The sequence below is a fragment of the Chiloscyllium plagiosum genome, unplaced genomic scaffold, assembly GCF_037043375.1.
Source record: "Chiloscyllium plagiosum isolate Xiang-an unplaced genomic scaffold, Cpla_swu_hap1 HiC_scaffold_32, whole genome shotgun sequence".
Lineage (NCBI taxonomy): Eukaryota > Metazoa > Chordata > Chondrichthyes > Orectolobiformes > Hemiscylliidae > Chiloscyllium > Chiloscyllium plagiosum.
The window spans coordinates 36622577-36644064 of record NW_028270170.1 but is presented as its reverse complement, the minus strand read 5'-3'; the positions used below and the strand labels follow the sequence as shown (position 1 = coordinate 36644064).

At 41.0% G+C, this 21488-nt stretch overlaps 1 protein-coding gene across 4 annotated transcripts in view; it reads right to left on the bottom strand.

The window, feature by feature from the left end:
• Positions 1-21488, bottom strand: part of LOC122539999 (rho GTPase-activating protein 27) — a 231739-nt gene that overhangs the window by 172670 nt on the left and 37581 nt on the right. For all 4 annotated transcript variants that reach the window (XM_087977913.1, XM_087977912.1, XM_087977911.1 and 1 more), the window contains exon 3: positions 1567-2616. In XM_087977913.1, the coding sequence (XP_087834039.1) occupies positions 1567-2559 (993 nt within the window). In that variant the 5' untranslated portion in view covers positions 2560-2616. The remainder of the gene's footprint in view (positions 1-1566; positions 2617-21488) is intronic.

Genomic DNA, 21488 nt, shown 5'->3' with positions numbered 1-21488 from the left:
AGGCAGCCAACACTGCGCTAGCTCTTTTCAAGAGCCAATCAACTCATTCCACTCTCCTGCGCTTTACCCATAGGCTTGCATTTAATTTTTCTTTTTAGGCACCTATGCAACTGCCTTTCAAAAACTACAATTAAATCCATCTCACCACATACTCTCATGAAGTGCAGTCCAGGTGAAAACAAAAACAAACAGCTTTTGTCGCAATGATTTTCTTTTGCAAATAAACTGACATTTATCTTCTAGCACTCAAACTGCCATCACTGGTAACATTGCTATCTATCCTGCCTACACCAAACATGACTTTGAGAACCTTTATCAAATCTCATCTCAATCTTCTCCACTGTAACTAAACAATTCCAACTTTGTAAACATATTCACATAAGTGAAGTCTTGTCATAAAAACATTGAATCTTGTCATAAATCTTTTCTGCACCTTCTCTAATTCTTTCACCTTCCAATGGACACTTCAGTCTCGAGGTCTAAATAGAAAGACCCGAAGAGGTGATCTTGAAGAATTCTGAGGTCGTAATGGGAATAGAAATCCAAAAACTAATCCACCTGCCTATCTTAACCTGAAATAGTGGGTGGTATTTAAAGTTTCCATTGAGGTTTCACAGTTAATGGTAGCCCCAAGTTGCCTCTCACTGGGAAGGCCCATCACATGCAATAATATCACAGAGAGAACAAAGAACTGTTGGCCAGAGACTAGCAATTCTACTGAGTGGCAGCACCAGCAGGAGTCGGTGGCTGCTATCGGTACTATACCCATCCAGGACACAGGCAAATGGCAATGGGAGGAAGGAGCAGATAAGTGTCTGAGATTTAGCAGGGAAAGAGCAGGGAAGTGTCTGTCAATGCACTACACACCCCCAATCACCACACCCTGATGTCAAGTCCCTTAATCAGGTATTGAATGCATTTGTACTCTGCAGTCAGTCCATGAGACACTGTTGCTGGCATTAAATATTGCCCCTTGTCTGCTATCTCAATTCAATCCTTCTCCAGATTTCCTTAAAATTCTAGGTGGTCGCAATTTGGGAACTTTCTATTTGTTCTAACTGACCTTTGAACAAGAGATTAAATTGTGAACAAAACCTTAAGTTTCTCTTAATTCAGTGCCCCACTTGGGTCTTAAGATTCTAAACAAAATATTTATTCATTCCTGTTGCATGTGTCCATTCCAACCTCTCTCAGCAGCTAGACTAAGGTCTGTAAAGGTGATGATGTACTCAAGTAAGACTGTTAAATTGTATTTATGACTGGGACATCCAGGCAAATAGAAATTCACTATCTAGTACTAGCATGAAGACTAAACCAAAATCAAATCTCCGTGGTCCCATTACTAGGAGAGATTATAGCAGTGATCAGAGCACAGATCAAGGCAACAACTAAAACTGATGGAAACAAAAGCTGGACAAAGGAAAAAGGCTATGAGTGATTGAATAACACTTCCTCAGACAAAAATCAAACAAACAAACCTTTTCTCTCTCTGAGACAGACAGACAGAGACACACACACGTTCACCTTGTTCCCAAAACTCTTAATGCCTCTCTTTTGTCAACATACCTTTGGTGAACCACGAGCTTTTTCTTTTCGGGTTTTAGTCTTTGGCTTTGGTAAGTCTGGAATCGATTCATAAACATTTTCAGAACCATAATCTGGTGTCTGTGGTAAGGATTTGGAGTTCATTACATCCTTTCTCTCTGCAGTTCTCGGGCGTTCCAATGTCATGGCAATGGTCTCTGTTGAAGAACATTTTTTGGAACTGATCTCATGGCTAAAGCTTTGGCATGGGTTGAGCTGTTCTGATTGATCAATGTCTTTTCCCACACTGAGTCTGAGCTTGGGATCTAGGGTCTGGGGACTAAAAGCCAGCTGTGCTGGACTGAAGGTTCCCACCAGGCTAAGTCTTTGGGTATGGTTACCTTGCTGTTTGGGACGTACTCTGACTGTGGAGCTTTGCCATTTCGGTGCTTTTGCAGGGGCTAACTTTGGATTCTTGGATTCTTCATTGTTCACTGCAGGTCTGTGTACTTCACTGTAACATGGGAGCAAATGAGGTGTCACGGTCAAACTTGGTGGAGAGTTTGCTGAGCCATGCACTGTTGGAGGGCTATTATTTCTCACCAGATTGAGTGAAAGGTTCTTGTCTTGAGCAGGACTGGAGTTCTTTATCTCCTGGATTGGATCAGAACTGCAGCCATCCTGGCCTGGTTGGTCTTGGAAAGGGAGCTGATATTCCCCAACATCACAATAGTTTTGAGTCACACCTACTGTATCTGTTGCCTCGCCGACATTTTGGCTATCAGGACAGTCAGATCCATTCAGGGACTGCACCCCAGGAGAGGCCGGAGCTTCTAGAGGCAATTCCCTCACATATTGTGCTGGCAGATAGAAGGCTTTGGAGTGGGAATCCTTTTTAACATACCACCAGTTGGCATTGGTTCTTGAGACAAGAATGTATCGCTCATTTTGCTTAATAGAGATGAGTCTCCCATCCCTTGTGTACTCATAGTCAAATTCAACTTGAACAAACACTTTCCGTTGGACAGTAGACATCTCCAACCCAGAATAGATGCTTTCAGTGAGATTCCTTTTAGCAATGTAACCTCATCTCTGTAAGAGAAAGAAATATCAATCAGTACCTCATGCTGTAAATCGTTTGCAACAAAGTTTGATGCTAGTTATTGTTTCATGGGCATTGCATGGGCATATCCATGCAAATAGCTATGAAGATATACAGATCTTAAACAAAAAGCACTGAAGTCAAAAAACCTTTCATCTTGAACTCATTAGAACTGAAGCAACAAAAAGACAAGTTTGAAAAGGTACCAGCTATTTTCACACATGCAGGGTGCTCAATGAATTTCTATGCCAGCCATAATCCAACATTTCACAGTCAACCTGCATGATTTAAATTGATGAAATTATCCATAAGTAGCTAATCATTCCTTTTGTATCTCCATGCCAAGCAATCAGCACCATCATCTCCCCAAGTCTGAAATGTTTCTTTTTCTGAAGTTATTTTATTCTTGCATTTCAGTCCTGGAGAGTGCAAGACAAAAGCTTCAACTTTATGTTTCCTTTCAGCAATACCTATGCAACCATTTCCTGTGTATGCATCAAAAGGGTGAATGGAGGTCAGCAAACTATTTGACCATATATTAGCTGAGCCCAGACCTATCATCAACTGGCATCGACACAATATACACACCACACACAGTCACCTTTGCAATACATAAGGCCATTGTGTAACATTAATCATAAAAAAATTGGCTGATTCCTTATCTAACTTTTGTGTTGTACTTTCTCTATGGTAGCTGGTCCCACTGATACCAGACAATTCAGCATAACGGGCAACTTTTTCCACACAGAGGGTGGTAGGTGTATGGAATGAGCTGCCAAAGTGGTGGAGGCTGGTACAATTGCAATATTTAAGAGGTATCTGGATGGGTATATGAATAGGAAGGGTTTGGAGGGATATGGGCCGGGTGCTGGCAGGTGGGACTAGATTGGGTTGAACCGAAGGATCTGTTTCTATGCTGTACATCTCTATGACTCTATAACTGGTAGACAGATCCAAGAATCCACATGACTCACATCCAGACAGTGTGAAGCATTTACAGCTGAACATAGGAAAGAGTTCTGAAAATATGCTCTTAATCAAGTATCCAGCATCAAACTGCAGCCATTTATTAGTCTCACTTCTGTTTAAATCACATATTCAAGATCAACTCTGTTTGACCATCAAGGGGATGAAATTTCTTACTGTCTAAAACAGACATAATCGCAACTTCAACGAATACTAACCACTGAGCAGCTTGTAATATTGTCAGAGTTCAGACCTCTCTCTAATAGGAGCGCAAGACTTTTATGAGAAAGGTTTAAAATGTTTCCAGATCTAGCTTTGTTAGCATCCATTTTAGCAAAGCAAAAAAAAAAAAAACAGGTATTTCTCACATTCCACTAGGTTTTCGTTTTTAAAACAAATTATTAGGGCAAAATGTATTTTGAAAGGTTGTCCAGAGACATCTGCTGCTGGATTTGGTCTTGCATGTTTGAGATTTTGGAAAACTTCTGAATGGCAAATTGCTATAAAACTAAGTGGTTAAAAGCCTGCAGAAAGAAAAAAAAAAATGTGGGAACTGAAGGAACAATCTAGCTGTGCATTCTGAAGCAGTTGAGGGCAATTCAGAGTCAACCACTTCAGCAAAGGTTTTACTGAATTCAATCTCCACCACAGTAGGATTTGAACCCAAGTCCCCAGGACATTAACTGGGTCTCTGGATTAACAGTCAGGTGATAATACTAGGCCATCACCTCTCCCCACAGATGCTACCAGATCTGCAGAGTTTTTCTCGCATTTTCCACCTTTATTTCGGATGTCCAGCATCTGCAATTTTTTTTAACACAAGTCCGAGAAAACTACCTTTTCTGTTTTCTCTGATGCCAGGTTTCAGGAATCATGAAAACTTGTCTGGAGACCAAATGGGTGAAAAGGAAAGGTCACCAACTGCCTGTCCAAACGTGGAAAACTAGATACTATCGTTTTCGGAGAACAACCTCCACGTTTGCTTTCAAAATCCACTTCCACAAAGTATTAAATACTCTACCCACTTTAAAAAAAAAACCGTCTCAGTCTGTTTTGGCTTTGTAATATATTTTGGCAGACACATGCTTTTGCTCTGAAATCATGTGATATTGATTGTCCTAAGCTAGATCTGCCGTGTTGGGCGGCACGGTAGCACAGTGGTTAGCACTGCTGCCTCACAGCGCCAGAGACCCGGGTTCAAATCCCGCCTCAGGCGACTGACTGTGTGGAGTTTGCACGTTCTCCCCGTGTCTGCGTGGGTTTCCTCCGGGTGCTCCGGTTTCCTCCCACAGTCCAAAGATGTGCAGGGTCAGGTGAATTGGCCATGCTAAATTGCCCGTAGTGTCAGGTAAGGGGTAAATGTAGGGGTATGGGTGGGTTTCGCTTCGGCGGGTCGGTGTGGACTTGTTGGGCCGAAGGGCCTGTTTCCACACTGTAATCTAATCTAAAATCTAATCTAATCTAGATGAATCAGCAATTTTCAGTGAAGCTGAGGAGATTGAATTAAACAATTTGAGGGGCAATTTAAACAAACCCACTGATTCCCAAGATACTATTTGCTAAATCTGTGATACCTCATGTTATCATCGCACAAATAGAACCATAATGGTCTTTCAATGAACAAACTGCACACTTCCTTTCAATCAATACTTTCAGTAACAAGGTTAACATGAGTAGGAAACCAGGCATCTGCAGTCCTCACTTTAATCAGGGGTAATGTGTCTTATAAATTAAAAGCGTACTGAATTATGTCTTAGTATTGTTGCTATTGTTAACCATTGCTAAATTTACCTAATTATTGCAGAAGATGCGATTTTGATTCATGGGGGACAGGTATCATCACTCAGGAAAGAGCTGTTCAACAGCGCTTGGCCCAATGCCAATTGGCACATGGCTTAGGGAACAATCCCAGAGAATATTACCTTTGACGTTCTGCATTTTAAATTGGACCCTAATCTCTCATGGGAACATGTTTTAATTACATTATTTGTTCCTACAGGGGCATTTTCCCCTTCCACTCCAAGTTCATCACAAGCATGAGGAGATGGCCTTAACTGTTGTGTCAGGCAACGTGACGATTTGAGTTCCTAGCAGTGGCTAGAAAGTTTCTATCCCCTGATTATAGTGTTCCCTATTACTACCACAACTCTCAGCAGTGCAGCCAGAAATGCAACTATGCAGCATGTGCAGAAAACACATCTTTCACACATATTGTCATTCCTCCTTCGAGTCTATGGTCATAAAAAATAGTTCAGATTCACTTTGACACTTTAAAGCGGGCTTTACAAGCAACCACCGGAGACAGATTCAATCAGCTCACTATCCTTTATAAAGAAATAGCTTCCAGCAGTTCCCACCTTCAATCCAAGAGAAAAACACGTCAGAGAATTGAGATTGATTTTTAATTGTTTTCTATTTTAGATTTTTTTTTTAATTCAAATTAATTTAATTGATATTTGCAGCTAATTCTATTAGCTTAGTACAAAATATTTTGAATAATCAGAAGGATATATAAAAATGTAAAGATGATCACTGTAGTAGCTAACTAGTCTGTATTTCTTCAATGTTTTATTCCAGTTCCTACCTGTGCATTTTGTATGATCCCCAAGAACTAACAACTTGAAATCAAAGTTCCAGTTCGTAACAGAAAAGATAGCAGAGGAAGATTGAATGTTTTAAGGCATTTACCGTAAAGACAGACAAGAACTATTGACAAACAATATTTCTGTGGGCAACATACGTAAGTAATGCTAGCCAGTTATTTGCAGAACTGCTACAAATGTACCCTAGTCGGGTGGCTCCCAATGACTAGATTAGGTTTACAGCATGGTTAATTATGAAGTGGAAATTAACATGCTATTAATAAAGGAAAGTACACCCATAGTGTCACTTCCACTTCGAGCAAACATTGGGAAGTTACAGCTGTTCCCTTAGAATGGGGAAAAATTGGAATGGAATGGACAGGATTTTGGTGATGCATTATCCCAGCTGGTTAGGTCATGGGCCACTATTGTAATTTCCTGAACTTTATGTTTCAGTCCATTACTGGATTCATTGAGAACTAAGGAAACAGTGAGAAACACATTCAGATGGTGAAAACAAAATTGTCCAAACTTCCAGTGCTCCACAATTAAACTGTCACTGGCTCAGAATTCTGAAAAGCAAATGTGATGAACAAAGTTTTTAAAAATTAAATATTCAAAATGCAAAACATACTTGCTCTTTAGTTAACATTAGCAATTCTATCATATCCTTCATAGTGACAACACATGACAAAAGTAGATTTGGGAAATTATATAAACTGAAACAAACAATATCCTTGTCTCAGATTCCGATACCCACTTTATCTCCGTCATCTGTTTGGTTACAGCAGACGGACAACTTAGTGCACACCGGTAGATAGGTCGACTTGCAAAGAAACATAACAGGAAATATCACCAACACAATGAGCAGTATCAACTTTATGTATTATTGTCATTGCACAGAAATCTGTATTATACCAGCAGTGCATCTTCAATGTAAGAAAATGTCACTTGATTTTTCCGCACATTAAATCAGCCAATAAATGTCATTCCTCAAAAGATAAAAATTCCCATCAACACGTATCCCGCAAGATATCGGACTTGCCCAATGAAACTCATTGCATACAAGGACCTTGGTTCTCCTATTGAACCACTTTTTTCTAGTATTTTCTCTGCCATAACTAAGTCCACTGCTTCAGCACACAGGTTGTCCTATTGAACCTCAGTCCTTTACTCTTTTATCTTTTTCATTAGTGTTATAACACAACCAAATGGAATTTTTCCCACCACAAATCACCCATGGTACTTTTTATCTATCATCCACCACCACTTAAATCATCCGTGTTCCCAATTAATCAAATTACATGCAATGTCCAATAAGGGCAATGCTTTATCACTACAATCATTGCAGCCCCATTCTATTAGCATTCTGTACTATTCCAAATAATTGTCATTTTTTTAGCTTTTCTAACATTAAATTTAAAAATTCTAATTTACGTTTGTGTCCTCTGAATTTACTGCCTATTTGATTTGAATTATTAATTTCACTTTGATTATACATTCAATGTGCAAACTTATAGAATAAATTGATTAAATACATAATACAGATCTAAATATAACATTTCATTGTAAATATGTTTGTGCACTTGTGATCTATAAACTTTTTAAAATGAGGCATAAGTAAATTTTCATTTAAGTTTCATTGTGTAGTTCATGCACCGAGTAGCAGACGACTCAGTGTCCTTTTGAAAATTAGTCATGAAGGGTAAAAAGGCCCTTGTTCAATCCTTATTCAATCTCAGTATTTAACAGCTTATGGATGTTTACGCATTCAGCCTAGTCAGTACAATTTTATTTAGCTGGAGAAGGACAAAGAAAAATCTATTGCTGTCCTTGATCTTGATCAAAACCAATAAAAACTGAGTGCAGGGCAGCATAACGGTTCAGTGGTTAGCACCGCTACCTCAGAGCTTCAGGGATGCAGGTTCAATTCCACCCTGGAGTGACTCTCTGTGGAATTTGCACGTTCTCCCTGTGTCTAGGTGGATTAGTCGTGGGATATGCAGGGTTACAGGAATAGGGTAGGGGGTTGGGTCTGGGCGGGATGCACTTGAAGGTCAGTGTGACTCGATGGGCCAAATGACCTGCTTCCACATTATAGAATTATTAGAGTCCCTACAATGTGGGCATCAGCTAAGGGCAGGTCCAAACTCAGCTAGCATGTGTTCAAAAGTTTAAGTCATATCCATTGCGGAGACTTACTGTCAGGGGACAGTCTAAGATTGTGATGGTGATCTCTAAAGGGAGTATGGAACACAATTCAGGTAGTGTTGGAAGGATGGCAAAGAATGTATTTCAGAGGATCATACTGCCTTCATCAAAAATAAAGGAATTGTAAAATTTGCAGTTTTGAAGTTGTGCACATCTACTGTCTACAATTCTTGCCCCCAGCGTTGGGCACTTAGAGTTATCCTTCAGCAACTTTTCAGCCTCAATTGAGTTCTTCAACGAGAAGAAGAAACTGCTGCAGCTGAACATTCTCATGGCAAAGCTCATTGTTTACTCTGCCGTCCCCACTGGGACCAGGTAGTGACAACGCAATTAGATTAGATTTTTTTTTAAGATTACATTACAGTGTGGAAACAGGCCCTTCGGCCCAACAAGTCCACACCGACCCGCCGAAGCGCAACCCACCCATACCACTACATTTACCCCTTACCTAACACTACGGGCAATTTAGCATGGCCAATTCACCTGACCTGCACATCTTTGGACTGTGGGAGGAAACCGGAGCACCCGGAGGAAACCCACGCAGACACGGGGAGAACGTGCAAACTCCACACAGTCGCCTGAGGCGGGAATATTCTCGACCTGGATGTACATTGACCAATTTGGGGACTGCTTTCAAATTAAGGACACCATCAAGATCTGGACCAATAAAGTAATGCTTAAGGTGAACGATAAGGAAGCAATCCTTCAATCCTCCCTCCAAGCTTCACTGTTGGATAGTGACTTCCTGGATTCCCATGAGCAAATCAAAGTCTATTTTTCCTGTCGCAAATCTGGCCAAGTGGTGGCCAAATGTATTACAGTTATCCTTGAGACATGCAAGCAGGAAGAATATCACATAAATATAGCAATCTGCATGGTGAGTCAGGCCACCTCTACAAAGGCTACCCAAAACACTGCCTCAGTTTTGTAAAGAAAAGGGAAATTTAGGAGGGACATATGTATGGAACCACTGTCAGGTAGTCCTGCAACTCACCATCCACCAATTCCTCCACTGCAGTTTCAATCATTCGGTGGGAATCTGAAACCTGGAGCCAGGCAAGCTAACTCTATTCTATGCATGTGTTGCAGAGAAGTTTTCACCAAATCCATCAGGAAGGATGCGAGAATGAGAGGGGTGGCTATCACAGGAACTGCAGGCTGTCAGGTTAAAGCCTCCTCATCGATGGACAACAGCATAGCCTTCAGATTAAATGCACTAATGGTGGGCAAACTGATTAATTTTTACAACCAATTTGAATTGGCTTCTGAAGCCAAGGTAAATCAAAGCAAGAGCAAGGCCATGTTTTTGCTAACTGGCCACACACGTCTTTGTCCCTTTCACTGTCAGGTTAGGTTACCCAATGTGCTAGTGGGTTTTTGTTTGGTTAAGTTTCTCCCCACGCAGCATTGTACTTTGCACTATGGGCTGATTCTAGTTTTACATTTAGAGACAAACATCAAACACACCTGGAGGGTCAACAACTCTGTGAAAGATGCTCTTTGGTCTGCCTGAAAACTGCTGTCTTCCAACACGTGGAGCTGCTCTTGATTCAAGTGTTGAAGTTAGCACATTCTAAGTCAAGGACCACATTCAAACTGATGCAGTAAAGCTCAGGGCAGTTGTTACAGAGGCACAATGGCAAAAGGATGCTGCTAAGGCCTTTCTGTAACAGCATAGAAACCACAGAACCCTTTGTGCTGAGTACATTGTATTCATAATGTACATTCTTTGCAGAGTATTAAAACTATTTTGAGGCATCTCAATGAGAAAAAAGATGAGAACGATTGGATTATCTATCATTTCTGGTTTAAAATATGAAGAGTTTGCATGTTCTCCCAGTACCTGTGTAGGTTTCCTCTGGGTGCCCTGGTTTTCTCCCATAGTCGAAAGACATGCAGGTTAGGTGGATTGGCCATGCTAAATTGCCCATAGCATCTAAGCATATACAGGCGAGGTGGATGAGCCATGGGAAGTGCAGGGTTATACGGACATGATGGGGGACTGGATCTGGGCGAGATGCTCTTTGGAGGATCAGTGCAGGACTCAATGGGCCGAATGACCCCTTTCAGTACTTTAAGGATTCTATGATTCTAATAAAATGTTGCTGCTCTCTGGTAGTACATGGAATATATTGCAGAAAAATTAAAGCCATTACAATTGGATTGAGTTGAGTGGAACAAGCTGTATGGAGACAAGTTGAATTCTATTGCAAACTTTGTAACATTCAAGTAGAAACGTTTTGTGATGTAGGTTTACAAATTTTATGAAGGTGCTATATTTTTGGAAAAAAAGACTGGATTGATAAAAATTCATTTCACATTTTGTCAAGGTCCCTTCAGAATAACAGGGGCTAGGAGTCAAGGAGGCTAAGTTGGCATAAAAAGTGCAATAAAATGGTCCAATAAATGAATATGTAATTTGCTTTCATGATGTTTACTTCTTAATTTAAAGTACCTCAGCTAACAGCTCACACTAACTTGGTTAGGGACAAGCCTCCTGCTTGTCACCACACTCTAACTAGCCAGTATGAATAACACATTTAACAACATTTATCATATTATAGCAACTTGAAGTCTAATGGCAGTGTCCATGGAGAAGTTGGCTTTTCTCTATTAAGCCAATGCTCTCACCACCCTTGCATTAATGTTATATCATCAAAGGTCTCCCCACAACAAACATTCTAAGTTCCATTTCAAAGCATTCTCTTTTGCCAGTGAGGTAAATCTGTGGATTATCAGGAGTTTGGGGATCTCTAGATACACTTTGGAAGAAACCACCCTGAAATAAATGCCTTCCTTTCTGTTCTTCCTTTCTATTTTAAAAGTCTGATGTCTCAAATAAATGTAGTTTCTCAACATGTAGATAAAGGAGAGAGGGGAGAGGAAATACTGTGGGCAATAAATTTGAAAAAAACATGTCTAGAATATCTAATTGAAAGGTATAAACCCTAATCTTATCCTGTCCTTTTTGGTTTCAGACGGCAATGAGCCAGCTGTATATTTCAAGCACTTCTTGAACAATTATCACTTTAATCTAATGTTACAGAGAGTCCTCTGTGATTACGCTTCACATTTACCATCTGTTGAACGTATGCTGGCTCTACAGCCCTTTGCATCTTCTGCCATGCTGTAATAAATGAACTGCAGTGAATAATAGATCGAATCTCTTAAACATACCCCCTAGGATATATTCCCATATATGTGGCTATTGGTATCCAGGATTTTACAAGTCATTAATGCATACTCTCCAGAACTGTACAGTATTAAATTGTAAATTATTAACAAAATCTTATGAAACTCTTTCATCTAGTATTTCATTTTTTCATGATTTTTCCTTTATTCTTTCATAAAATGTGGACATAGCATTTATTGCATGTTCCTGTTTATCTTCAAGGTGGGTGTGAGCCACCTTCTTGGACCACAGTAGTCCATGTGTGCAGTTACACCCAGTGCTTCTAGGCAGAGAATACTGTATTGCCTTTGAGTCATGAACATGTAGGTTCAAGTCCCACTCCAAAGTCTTGAGGGCAAATTCCAGGTTAACCCTCCACAGCTCTACTGAAGGAAAGCCACACTATCAGAAGTGCTGCCTTACAAGTGAAAACTTTAAACCAGGGGCCCTGCCAGCCCTTGCATAAAAATTCAAGCATCATTATTCAAAGTGCAATGAAGTTCTCCTTGGTGCCTTGGACAACATTTATCCCTCAACCAATAATACTAAAAAAGATTATCTAGTTGCTATCCCATTAGTGTGCAAAGTGGTCACACTAAAGTAACTTGGTTTTGAATTATATTTAACTTGAGAGAACTTTGGAGTATTCCCACTATACAAATCAGAGTCTCTTTCTTTATTGGGATTATTAACCCATTATTGAACGAGTGTAAGATTAATCTTTAATTCACTCACCGTATATGGGCATCACTAAATGGGCCAGCACTTATTGCTAATCCCTAATTAGCTGTGAGAAAGTGGTGAATAACTGACAATGGAATGTCAGATGAATCCATCAGTTTCAGAACTATGATATTCCTCATTGTAATTACTTGTGCATTGAGCTATGTTCTTACATGTAATTTCACTTTTAATTGGATATTCAACTGTGGCATGATCCTGTGATCCAGCACACACAAGGAGGAATCGTTCTCACAGGATATTCACCTCCGTAAGCATGGGCATGCAGTTCGAGAGTTTCCACTCTACGAAAACGAAAATTGTCTGCAATTTCCTACGGAAGCACAGGATCATGGATTCACCCTTTATAAATGCAATATCAAGAAAACGATTAATAGTTGAAAAGCAGACTATCTTTTGGAAACACTTCACCATAAAAACTCTCAATCAGCATATATGGAATTCCTGCACACAAGACTGTTAACGATGTACCACCATTCTCACTTTGTCAGACATATTTAAATGTCAGTTCTACTTCTGATCATTTCAAATAATTGCAAAAACAGTAGTCAGCTTTTAATTGGGAAACACTAGCAAGTTGCCACTGTCTCCTGTATTCTACCACCTCTCTTCTATTCCTATCAATATGTTATGATTCGGAGATGCCGGTGTTGGACTGGGGTGTACAAAGTTAAAAATCACACAACATCAGGTTATAGTCCAACAGGTTTAATTGGAAGCACACTAGCTTTCGGAGCGACGCTCCTTCATCAGGTGATCACCTGATGAAGGAGCGTCGCTCCGAAAGCTAGTGCTTCCAATTAAACCTGTTGGACTATAACCTGGTGTTGTGTGATTTTTAACTTTATCAATATGTTAATTGGTTTATGTTCTACGTGATAATTGGCAAAATAAACAGAGGTGAGATCAGATGATCCTTTCTTACACAACTGTTAATAATCTGGAATGCACTTCCTGAAAGAGTGGTGAAACCATATACAATAATAATCTTCAAAGCAGAATTGGGTAATAAAGGTGATGGGGCAAAATACTGGAATGTAATGATGGAAGAGCAGAGGTGTTGAACTAATTGAGATGCTCTTTCTAGCGCAAACATATGTGCAAATGACCTCCTTCTGTACTGTGGGATTCCAGAGTAATAATTTAATGCACAGTTGTCAAGTGATTATACTGTACTGAGCTGATAGATTGCAGCACCATTCAAGCCTTTATAGTGTAAAAAGCAGATTATGTAGCCTATAGCCTTATCCTGAAAACATTCATGATTCAGTTATCTAACCCATATAACAAACTAAAAAGGAGGAAAGCATGAAATAGTTAAGATAGATACCAAACATTAGTACACATTTTCTTTCATTTGATTCAGTTTCTAAAGCAAATCCAACAAGCAATCTCCCTGTCCCAGCACAACCTAAGAGAATATCACTAAAATTATCTTAAATGTCAAAATGAATTATTTTACCCTCCCTCCTTGTATTTGGCTATTGAAACAAAACGTAATTTCTTTTCTCTCCCCAGTTTCGGTTCCTGCAGAATTATTTTGAGGTTTGCTGTGATGATTGACTTGTGTTAGGTCTTTTGCAAAGTAGACAACTGTTCCATTTAATATAGGATAGATGAGCCATGCTCAACAAGTGATTCACTGAATTCCTGTTGAAGGTGAGAAACAGGAGCCACTTAATGCAGGAATGAAATAAGAACGAAACTAAGTGGAACACTTATGGGTGCATTGTCAACAGGATCCTATGCTGCAGTTTAATGAGCGACTAGAATGGTGTGAGTTGCATCGTAAAGTACAAATCAGTTTTCCTTTCCTTTGCAGTCACTATCTGACTGAATACTAATGAACCCATTTTTTATAGTTTTTCACACAAGTGCAAACTCAGAATGGTCTAGGATTGATTATTGCTATAATAGGAAACTTGCTATCACACTAGGCCAGTAATCCAGACACCCAACAGAATGATCAAAATTGCCCTATAGTGTCCAGGGATGTGCCAGCTAAGCAGATTAGCCATGCGAAAATGTAAGGTTGCAAGGCTACGGTAGGGGGTGGGTGTGGGTGGGATGCTCTTCAGAGGGTTGTTGTGAACTCAATGGGCCGAATGGCCAATTTCTACATTTCAGGGATTCTATGATTCAACAAGTGATGCAAGTTAGAAATTCCACTTCTGGTTCCACCCAGTGCCATTTGTGTAGCCTGGAAAAACAAACAGAGTGCTGGCAGAATTAAAACCCACACCTTTCAATGGTTCACTTAGCATTGTTGTGGGCTCATTAGATGCATACCTCGGGAAGATTTGAGATTTTGACGAAGGCTGCCAGACATCAGAAGCCCTCGAGAATCACTCCAGCTGGATAAAGTGGGGAAATGGCATGGATGCAGGCACAGATGGAAACAGCAAAAGTTTATCGAGCTTAGAAAGGAAGGAGTAGTAATCAGGTCTTTCAACAACTTCTTTTGAATGTACAACTTTTACTACTGGGTAGGTCAAGAGTAGCAGATCCATGGGTACACAACTACTTTTGGAGTATTGTGTACAATTTTGGTCTCCCTCCTATTGGGAGGATGTTGTGAAAATTGAAAGGGTTCAGAAAAGATTTACAAAGGGTGTTGCCAGGGTTGGTGCATTAGATCTACAGGGAGAGGCTAAATAGGCTGGGGCTGTTTTCCCTGGAGCAGAGGCTGAGGGGTGACCTTATAGGGTAATTTTACAAGGTCTTTTCCCTGGGATGGGAGAGTCTAGAACTAGAGGGCATAAGTTTGGGGGGGGGGTGGGGGGGGGGGGGGGGGGAGAAAAGAAGGGGAAGAGATTTAAAAGGGACCTCTGGGGAAACTTGTTTAGAGGGTGGTGCTTGTATAGAATGAGCTGCCAGAGGAAGTGAAAGTGGCTGGCACAATTTTAAAGACATCTGGGTGGGTATATGAGTAGGAAGCGTTTAAAAAGGGATATGGGCCAAGTGCTGGCAAATGGGACTAGATTAGGTTAGGATATCTGGTTGGCATGGAGGAGTTGGACCAAAGGGTCTGTTTCTGTGCTATACATCTCTATGACTCTGACAACCAGCTGTACGTTCCCCACCAAGCCAAACATCATACTGACTTGGAACTATGTCACCATTCCTTCAACTGTCACTTAGTCAAAATCCTGGAACATCCTTCCTAACAGCAATGTGGGTCTATCTACCCTCCAAAGACTACAGTGGTTCAAGAAATCAGCTTACCACTGCCTTCTCAGGATCAATTAGGAATGGATATTAAATGCTTGCCAGGCCAGTAACACTCACTATTGGTAAAGAATTATTAAAAACATACCTTGAAGGAGTCAAGGATCAACCAGAGGGGAAAGTGGACACTGATTGAGGCTTATTTCAAAAATCAGCATAATAACATTTACATTGGCAGTAGGTTGTGCAAAGACGCAAGATGTCTGAAGGCAATAGTGAGGTGGTATCTGCTGATGGGGTTGGATTAATTCATATATGTGTGGGTGTTGGGTTCTCCTATCCCAGATGAAGCTGGCTTTCCATCTTACCCACCACCCCCACTTACCTATGGTACTCTATGCTACTTTCTCCCCGCCCCCACCTCCCCCTCATTTATCTCTCCAATCTGTAGGCACCCTGCCTCTATTCCTGATGAAGGGCTTTTGCCCGAAACGTCGATTTTCCTGCTCCTCTGATACTGCCTGACCTGCTGTGCTTTTCCAGCACCACTCTAATCTACACTCTAGAATCAGCCTACCTTCTTTCCTATTTTGAGGCTGCCACGTAGACACCAGACCTGTCTCCATCATGAAATTTCACTCTGATAGCATGAAGATGAAAGAAGGGCCACAACTGTGGGATTAGTGGGACCATCTATTCCAATCACTGGCAAGAAAAATCCAGCCAGAGTTCAACATTCAGCCTGGCAGCTAGGGAATTCAAAGTCAATGCACCGAATACCATCCGGAACAAAAAGCTCGTGTTGGCAATGGTAGCCATAAAACAGATTATTAAAAACCCGCTGGAACACTAATGTTGGAAGGATGGGGGTAATGACAACATGTGACACCTAATGGCTGGATCTAGCCTCTGTACCTCCTCTCAATGCAATCATCATAAATTGAGGGGTGATTGGGATGCTCATTATCCCACCCGCCCTTGAGGCTTATAACTGACCAATTAAGGCCCATTTAAGGGCATTATCCCCTTCCACTGCCATAATATGCCAGTACCAGAAGGCAGGTGATAGTTGGAGGCATCTTATTTTAACCATTACCTCTTTTTGTGCCTCCCTGCTCGGCCTCCAAACCTACCCCCACCCCCAGCATCTCTACGACCTCTTGGATAAGTGCAGCTATGAATCACAGGCAAGGTCATTTGCCTTTGAATACCTTTGTTAGCCTTTACCAGATACCACGACGGTGTCCCTTTCAGATTTAAACCTCACGTTAACGCATCCTTGATTGTGAGATACAGTTGATGGCTCTGTTCGATAGCTCATTACTGATTCAGAGACTGAAAAGTTGCATAATCAATAATTCCACACCACTCTGCCAGGGTGATTTTCAAAAATAGCTACCATTTTGATAGATGAAGCCAAAGAGGCAATGTTGGTGCCTGAGCAATCTCTTGAATGCACCATTCATGACTGAACCTATTTTGAGCGTCAATTGATCTGCTGGTTGTGGGATTGCTTAGCACGGTCAAAGGCATGCTGCTTCCACTGCTTAGCATGTCTATAGCTTGTGTTGTAACTTTGTCACACCTTATTTTTAGTTACACCTATGTTATACCACATGAGTTAACCAACTGAGTTTTTATGACAATGGTCATTTATTATCAAGCTTGTGATTCTCCCTTTTTATCCTTTGGCAACACATTTGTACAAAGTGTCTTTGTTTGCTTGCCATTAAAGTACTTATTTTAAAATGGCAGCAAATTTCATTGAAGCAATTTAACATTTGTTTCTGGTTTGAACTTTCATCCGAGAAGTGACAATTCATATGTTAATCTCTGTTTGACAACCACAGATTACAACCGATTTGTAATTATCAAAAGTATTATAAATTTATTGTTCAGCGTAAAGGTGAAATCATATAATTAAAAGCATCCATGGCATTTTTGACACCAGGAAACAGCCTGTGCAACCTGCATCATTATGAATGAAAATACTTGGCCAAGCACAACAGCAATTTCCTATTTGTTTGAAACAGGAGACAATGTTGGAGCTGTACCAAAGGTATGTTACATTCAGCAGAAAATCCTTAAATCGAGGTTATATTCTGGGGCCTGTTGTGGCATTGATGAAAGTGTCCTGATGAGTGAACATTATCCTACTGCACTTCTTTATGTTGATAGCCTCCAAATAAGTTAAGACCACCTCCCTGCAAGTGGACTATGGCCAAGCCTGCACAGCTGGCTAGGACTTGTTCTTATTCATTCATGGAATATGGGCATTGCTGACCAGATGAGCTGCTTTCTTGAACTATTGCAATCCACATTGCTGTAGGCAGATCATTAGAGAGGGAATTCTATTTCTAAGTCAGGATGTTGATGCTCAGAGAGGGACTTGGTGGTGTTCCCATGCATCTGTTGCCTTTGTCTTCTAGATGGAAGTGGCTATGGATTTCAGAGGTGCGGTTGAAGGATCTTTGGGACATTTCTGCAGTGCATCTTGTAGACAGTGCACACTGCTGCTAATGAGCATCAGTGCTAGAGGGAGTGGATGTAGTGGCAATCAAGTAGGCTGCTTTGCCTTGAATGATATTAAGTTTCATGGTGTTGTTGGAGCTGCACTCATCCAGGCAAATGGGGACTGTTCCATCACACACTCTATTTGTGCCTTGTAGATGATGGACAGGCTTTCAGAATCGGGGGGGGGGGGGGGGGGGGGGGGGGGGGGGAGTTACTCAGTGTATCATTCCTAGTCTCTGACCTGCTCTTGTAGCCATTGTATTTATACAATGAGTCCAGTTTAGATTCTGGTCAATGATAACTCCAACATGTCATTAGTGGGGATTCAGTGATGATAAGTTTAGATCAGAGTGGTGCTGGAAAAGCACAGCAGGTCAGGCAGCATCTGAGGAGCAGAAAATCGACTTTTCGGACAAAAGCCCTTCATCAGGAATGTCACTGTCATTCCTGATGAAGGGCTTTTGCCCGAAACATCGATGTTCCTGCTCCTCAGATGCTGCCTTACCTGCTATGGGTTTCCAGCATCTGTAGTCCTCACTTTTGCCTATTCAGTGATGATAATACCATTGATTGTCAAGAGGTGATGGTTAGATTTCTTTTATTGGAGATGGTCATAGCCTGGTATTTGTGGTGTGAATTTTTACTTACCAGATTCTAGCCCAAGCCTAGATCGAGGAATATTGCAATGAATAACTCACCTCCTGACTCCAGAAAGCCTTGGTTTTCTAGATCTTGAACAAGTCAGGAGTGTGTGATGAAATACTCCTCACTTGCCTGGATGAATGCAGCTTTGACAACACTCGAAGCTTGACACCAGAGGTCAAAACAGCCCACTTGAATGGCATCACATTCACAAACATTCACTACCTCCAACACTGAAGCTCAGTAGTAGCAACGTTTACTATCTACAAGTTGCACTGCCGAAATATATAGCACGCATTCCAGGAGAGAGGAGCGTTCCTCCGTATTCTAGCCAATATTTAATCCCTAACATCACTGAAGCAGATTATTTAACAGCTTCTCCTCTGAGAATTTGCCATGTACAAACAATACCATTACAACAGTGATGACACTTCATAATGCTTCACTGGCTGTAAATTGCCTGGAATGTCCTGAAGTCAAGATAAGTGCAATTCTGACTTTTATCTTGAGCTCTTCCTTATCCATTAAACAGCAAAAGTGTTTGTGCAAGGAGTGGATCTTCCTCTGAATGACTGTTTCCAGTAGAGGCATGTCTTAGCAGCTGAAAAACATGAACATGGGGTGGGGAGTATGAAAGCCAATGAGATGCTTAAAAGGCAGATAACTTGCAATCAAAACTAATGTCACACCTAATCAGACTAGCCCAGTATTTGGCAAAAAGATGATCTCATTTACAGCATAGCAGTCATTCTGAGAACAAAAAGGGAAACAAAAGAGTTGCAATTATGTAGTATCTTTTAGAACCTACATAGAATCATACAAGACAAAAAAGACCCTTCAGCCCAAATTGCCTATACCATCAAAAATGGCCGTAGTTACACTAGTCCCACTTTCCTGAACTAGGCTCATGGCCTTGCATGTCATGACACTTCAGGTGCTCATCCAAGGACTTTTTAAAATGACTGTACAGTTTCCTGCCTCAACTATCCCAGTCCTGAAGAAGGGTTACACCCAATATGTCGACTTCTACACCTCCTGGTGCTGCAGGTTTGCTGTGTCCTTCCAGTCTCCTGCCTGTCAACTGTTCTCCCAGGCACTGCAGTCCAAACCCTCACTATCCTTTGGGTGAACATGTTTTTCTTCAAATCCCCACTAAATTGCATGCCTTTCACTGCAAAATTATTCACCCTTGTTAATGACCCTCCTTCTTTTCACCCCATCACCTATTCAACTTGTAATCTTATACACCTCTATCAGGATCCCCTTAACTTTTTCTGCTCCAGAGAAAGCAACTAGAGCTTACTCAGCCTCTCATCATCACTGAAATGCTCCATTGCAGGCTTTGTCCTGGTTAATCTCCTCTACAACCCCTCCAGTTGCTTCCAGTGTAATCACATCCTTCCTACTGGTGACCAGAGCTACAAAGAGTATTCTAGCTATGACCTAAGCAAAGGTCTGTACAACTCCAACATGACCACCTTGCTCTTATAATCTATGCCACAACTGATAAAGTCAAGCATCTTATATACCTTAACTACCCTATTAACCTGTCCTGCCACCTTCAGGGATCTGTGGACAAGCACCCTTCTATTCCTCTAAGCTTATTTGTGTCCTGCCATTGTTGAGAACTCCCTTGTTCCTTCTTCACATTTATCAGAATTAAATTCCATCTGCAACTGACTTACCAATCCAACCAATCATTTTATATCCTCCTGTAACCCAAGACTTTCCTAGTCTCTATCAACCACCTAGCTAATCCTTGTGCCATCTGTAAATTTACGGATCATTCCCACCCTCTCACTGTTTGCTTAATTTATGAATATCACAAACAATAAGGAACTATAGGGATCAATGCTGGGTATGCAACTACACAGCAGGCTCCAGTCACACAAAGAGCCTTCCACCTGCACCCTCTGCCTCCTGCCACTGGACCAATTTTGGATCCAACTTGCCAAGTTACTCTGGATCCCATGAGCTTTTACATTCTATCAGTTTGCCATGAGAAAAACTTGTCAAACGCCTTCCTGAAATCCATATAAAAATAGATCTACTGCCCCACTCTCACCTAAACATGTGGTCACCTACTCGTAAAATTTCAACAGATTTGTTAGGCATGACCTCCCTTTGACAAAGCCATGCTGACTATCCCGGATCATAGTTTGCCTGTCTAAATGGAGATTATTTTTCTCCTTCACTATTTTCTCAAATTGTTTCCCTATCACTGATGTTTAACTGATTAGTCTATGATACCCTGGCCTGTCTCTACCACCCCTTTTGTAAAGTGGAACCACAATAGCTGTCCTCCAAGCCGCTTGCATCTTCCCGGTGGCCAGAAGCAATTGAAAAATTTGGGTCAGGACCCCTTAATTTCCTCCCTCATCGCCCACAGCAGCTTGGGTTACAACTCATCCAGACCTGGGAATTTATTCATTTTTAAATCCATCGAAAAACCCCTAGTACTTCCTTCTTGTATCAATCTGCTTAAGAATGTCACAGTCCATCTTCTTGAATTCTGTACTTGCATCCTCCTCTTTCTGAATAAAGACAGATGTGAAGTATTCATTTAACACTCTACCAGTGTCCTCCAGCTTCATGCACAGATTGCCTGCTTGGTCTCTACTCTTTCCCTGGTTATTCACCCACCCACTTACCTTGATATACTTATGGAATATCTTAGGATTCTCCTTCATCTTGCCCAGTGTTTTTACATGCAGGATGTCCTACAGAATATTCAAAACCACTGTACAGACATTGAATACAATTCCAGAATTGTTTAAATGTTACAATGGAAGTAATGCAGCAGCCATTTTTTTTGAAAAGTACAAGTAGACGACCCTTTATCTGAAATCCCAAAATCCGAAAAGCT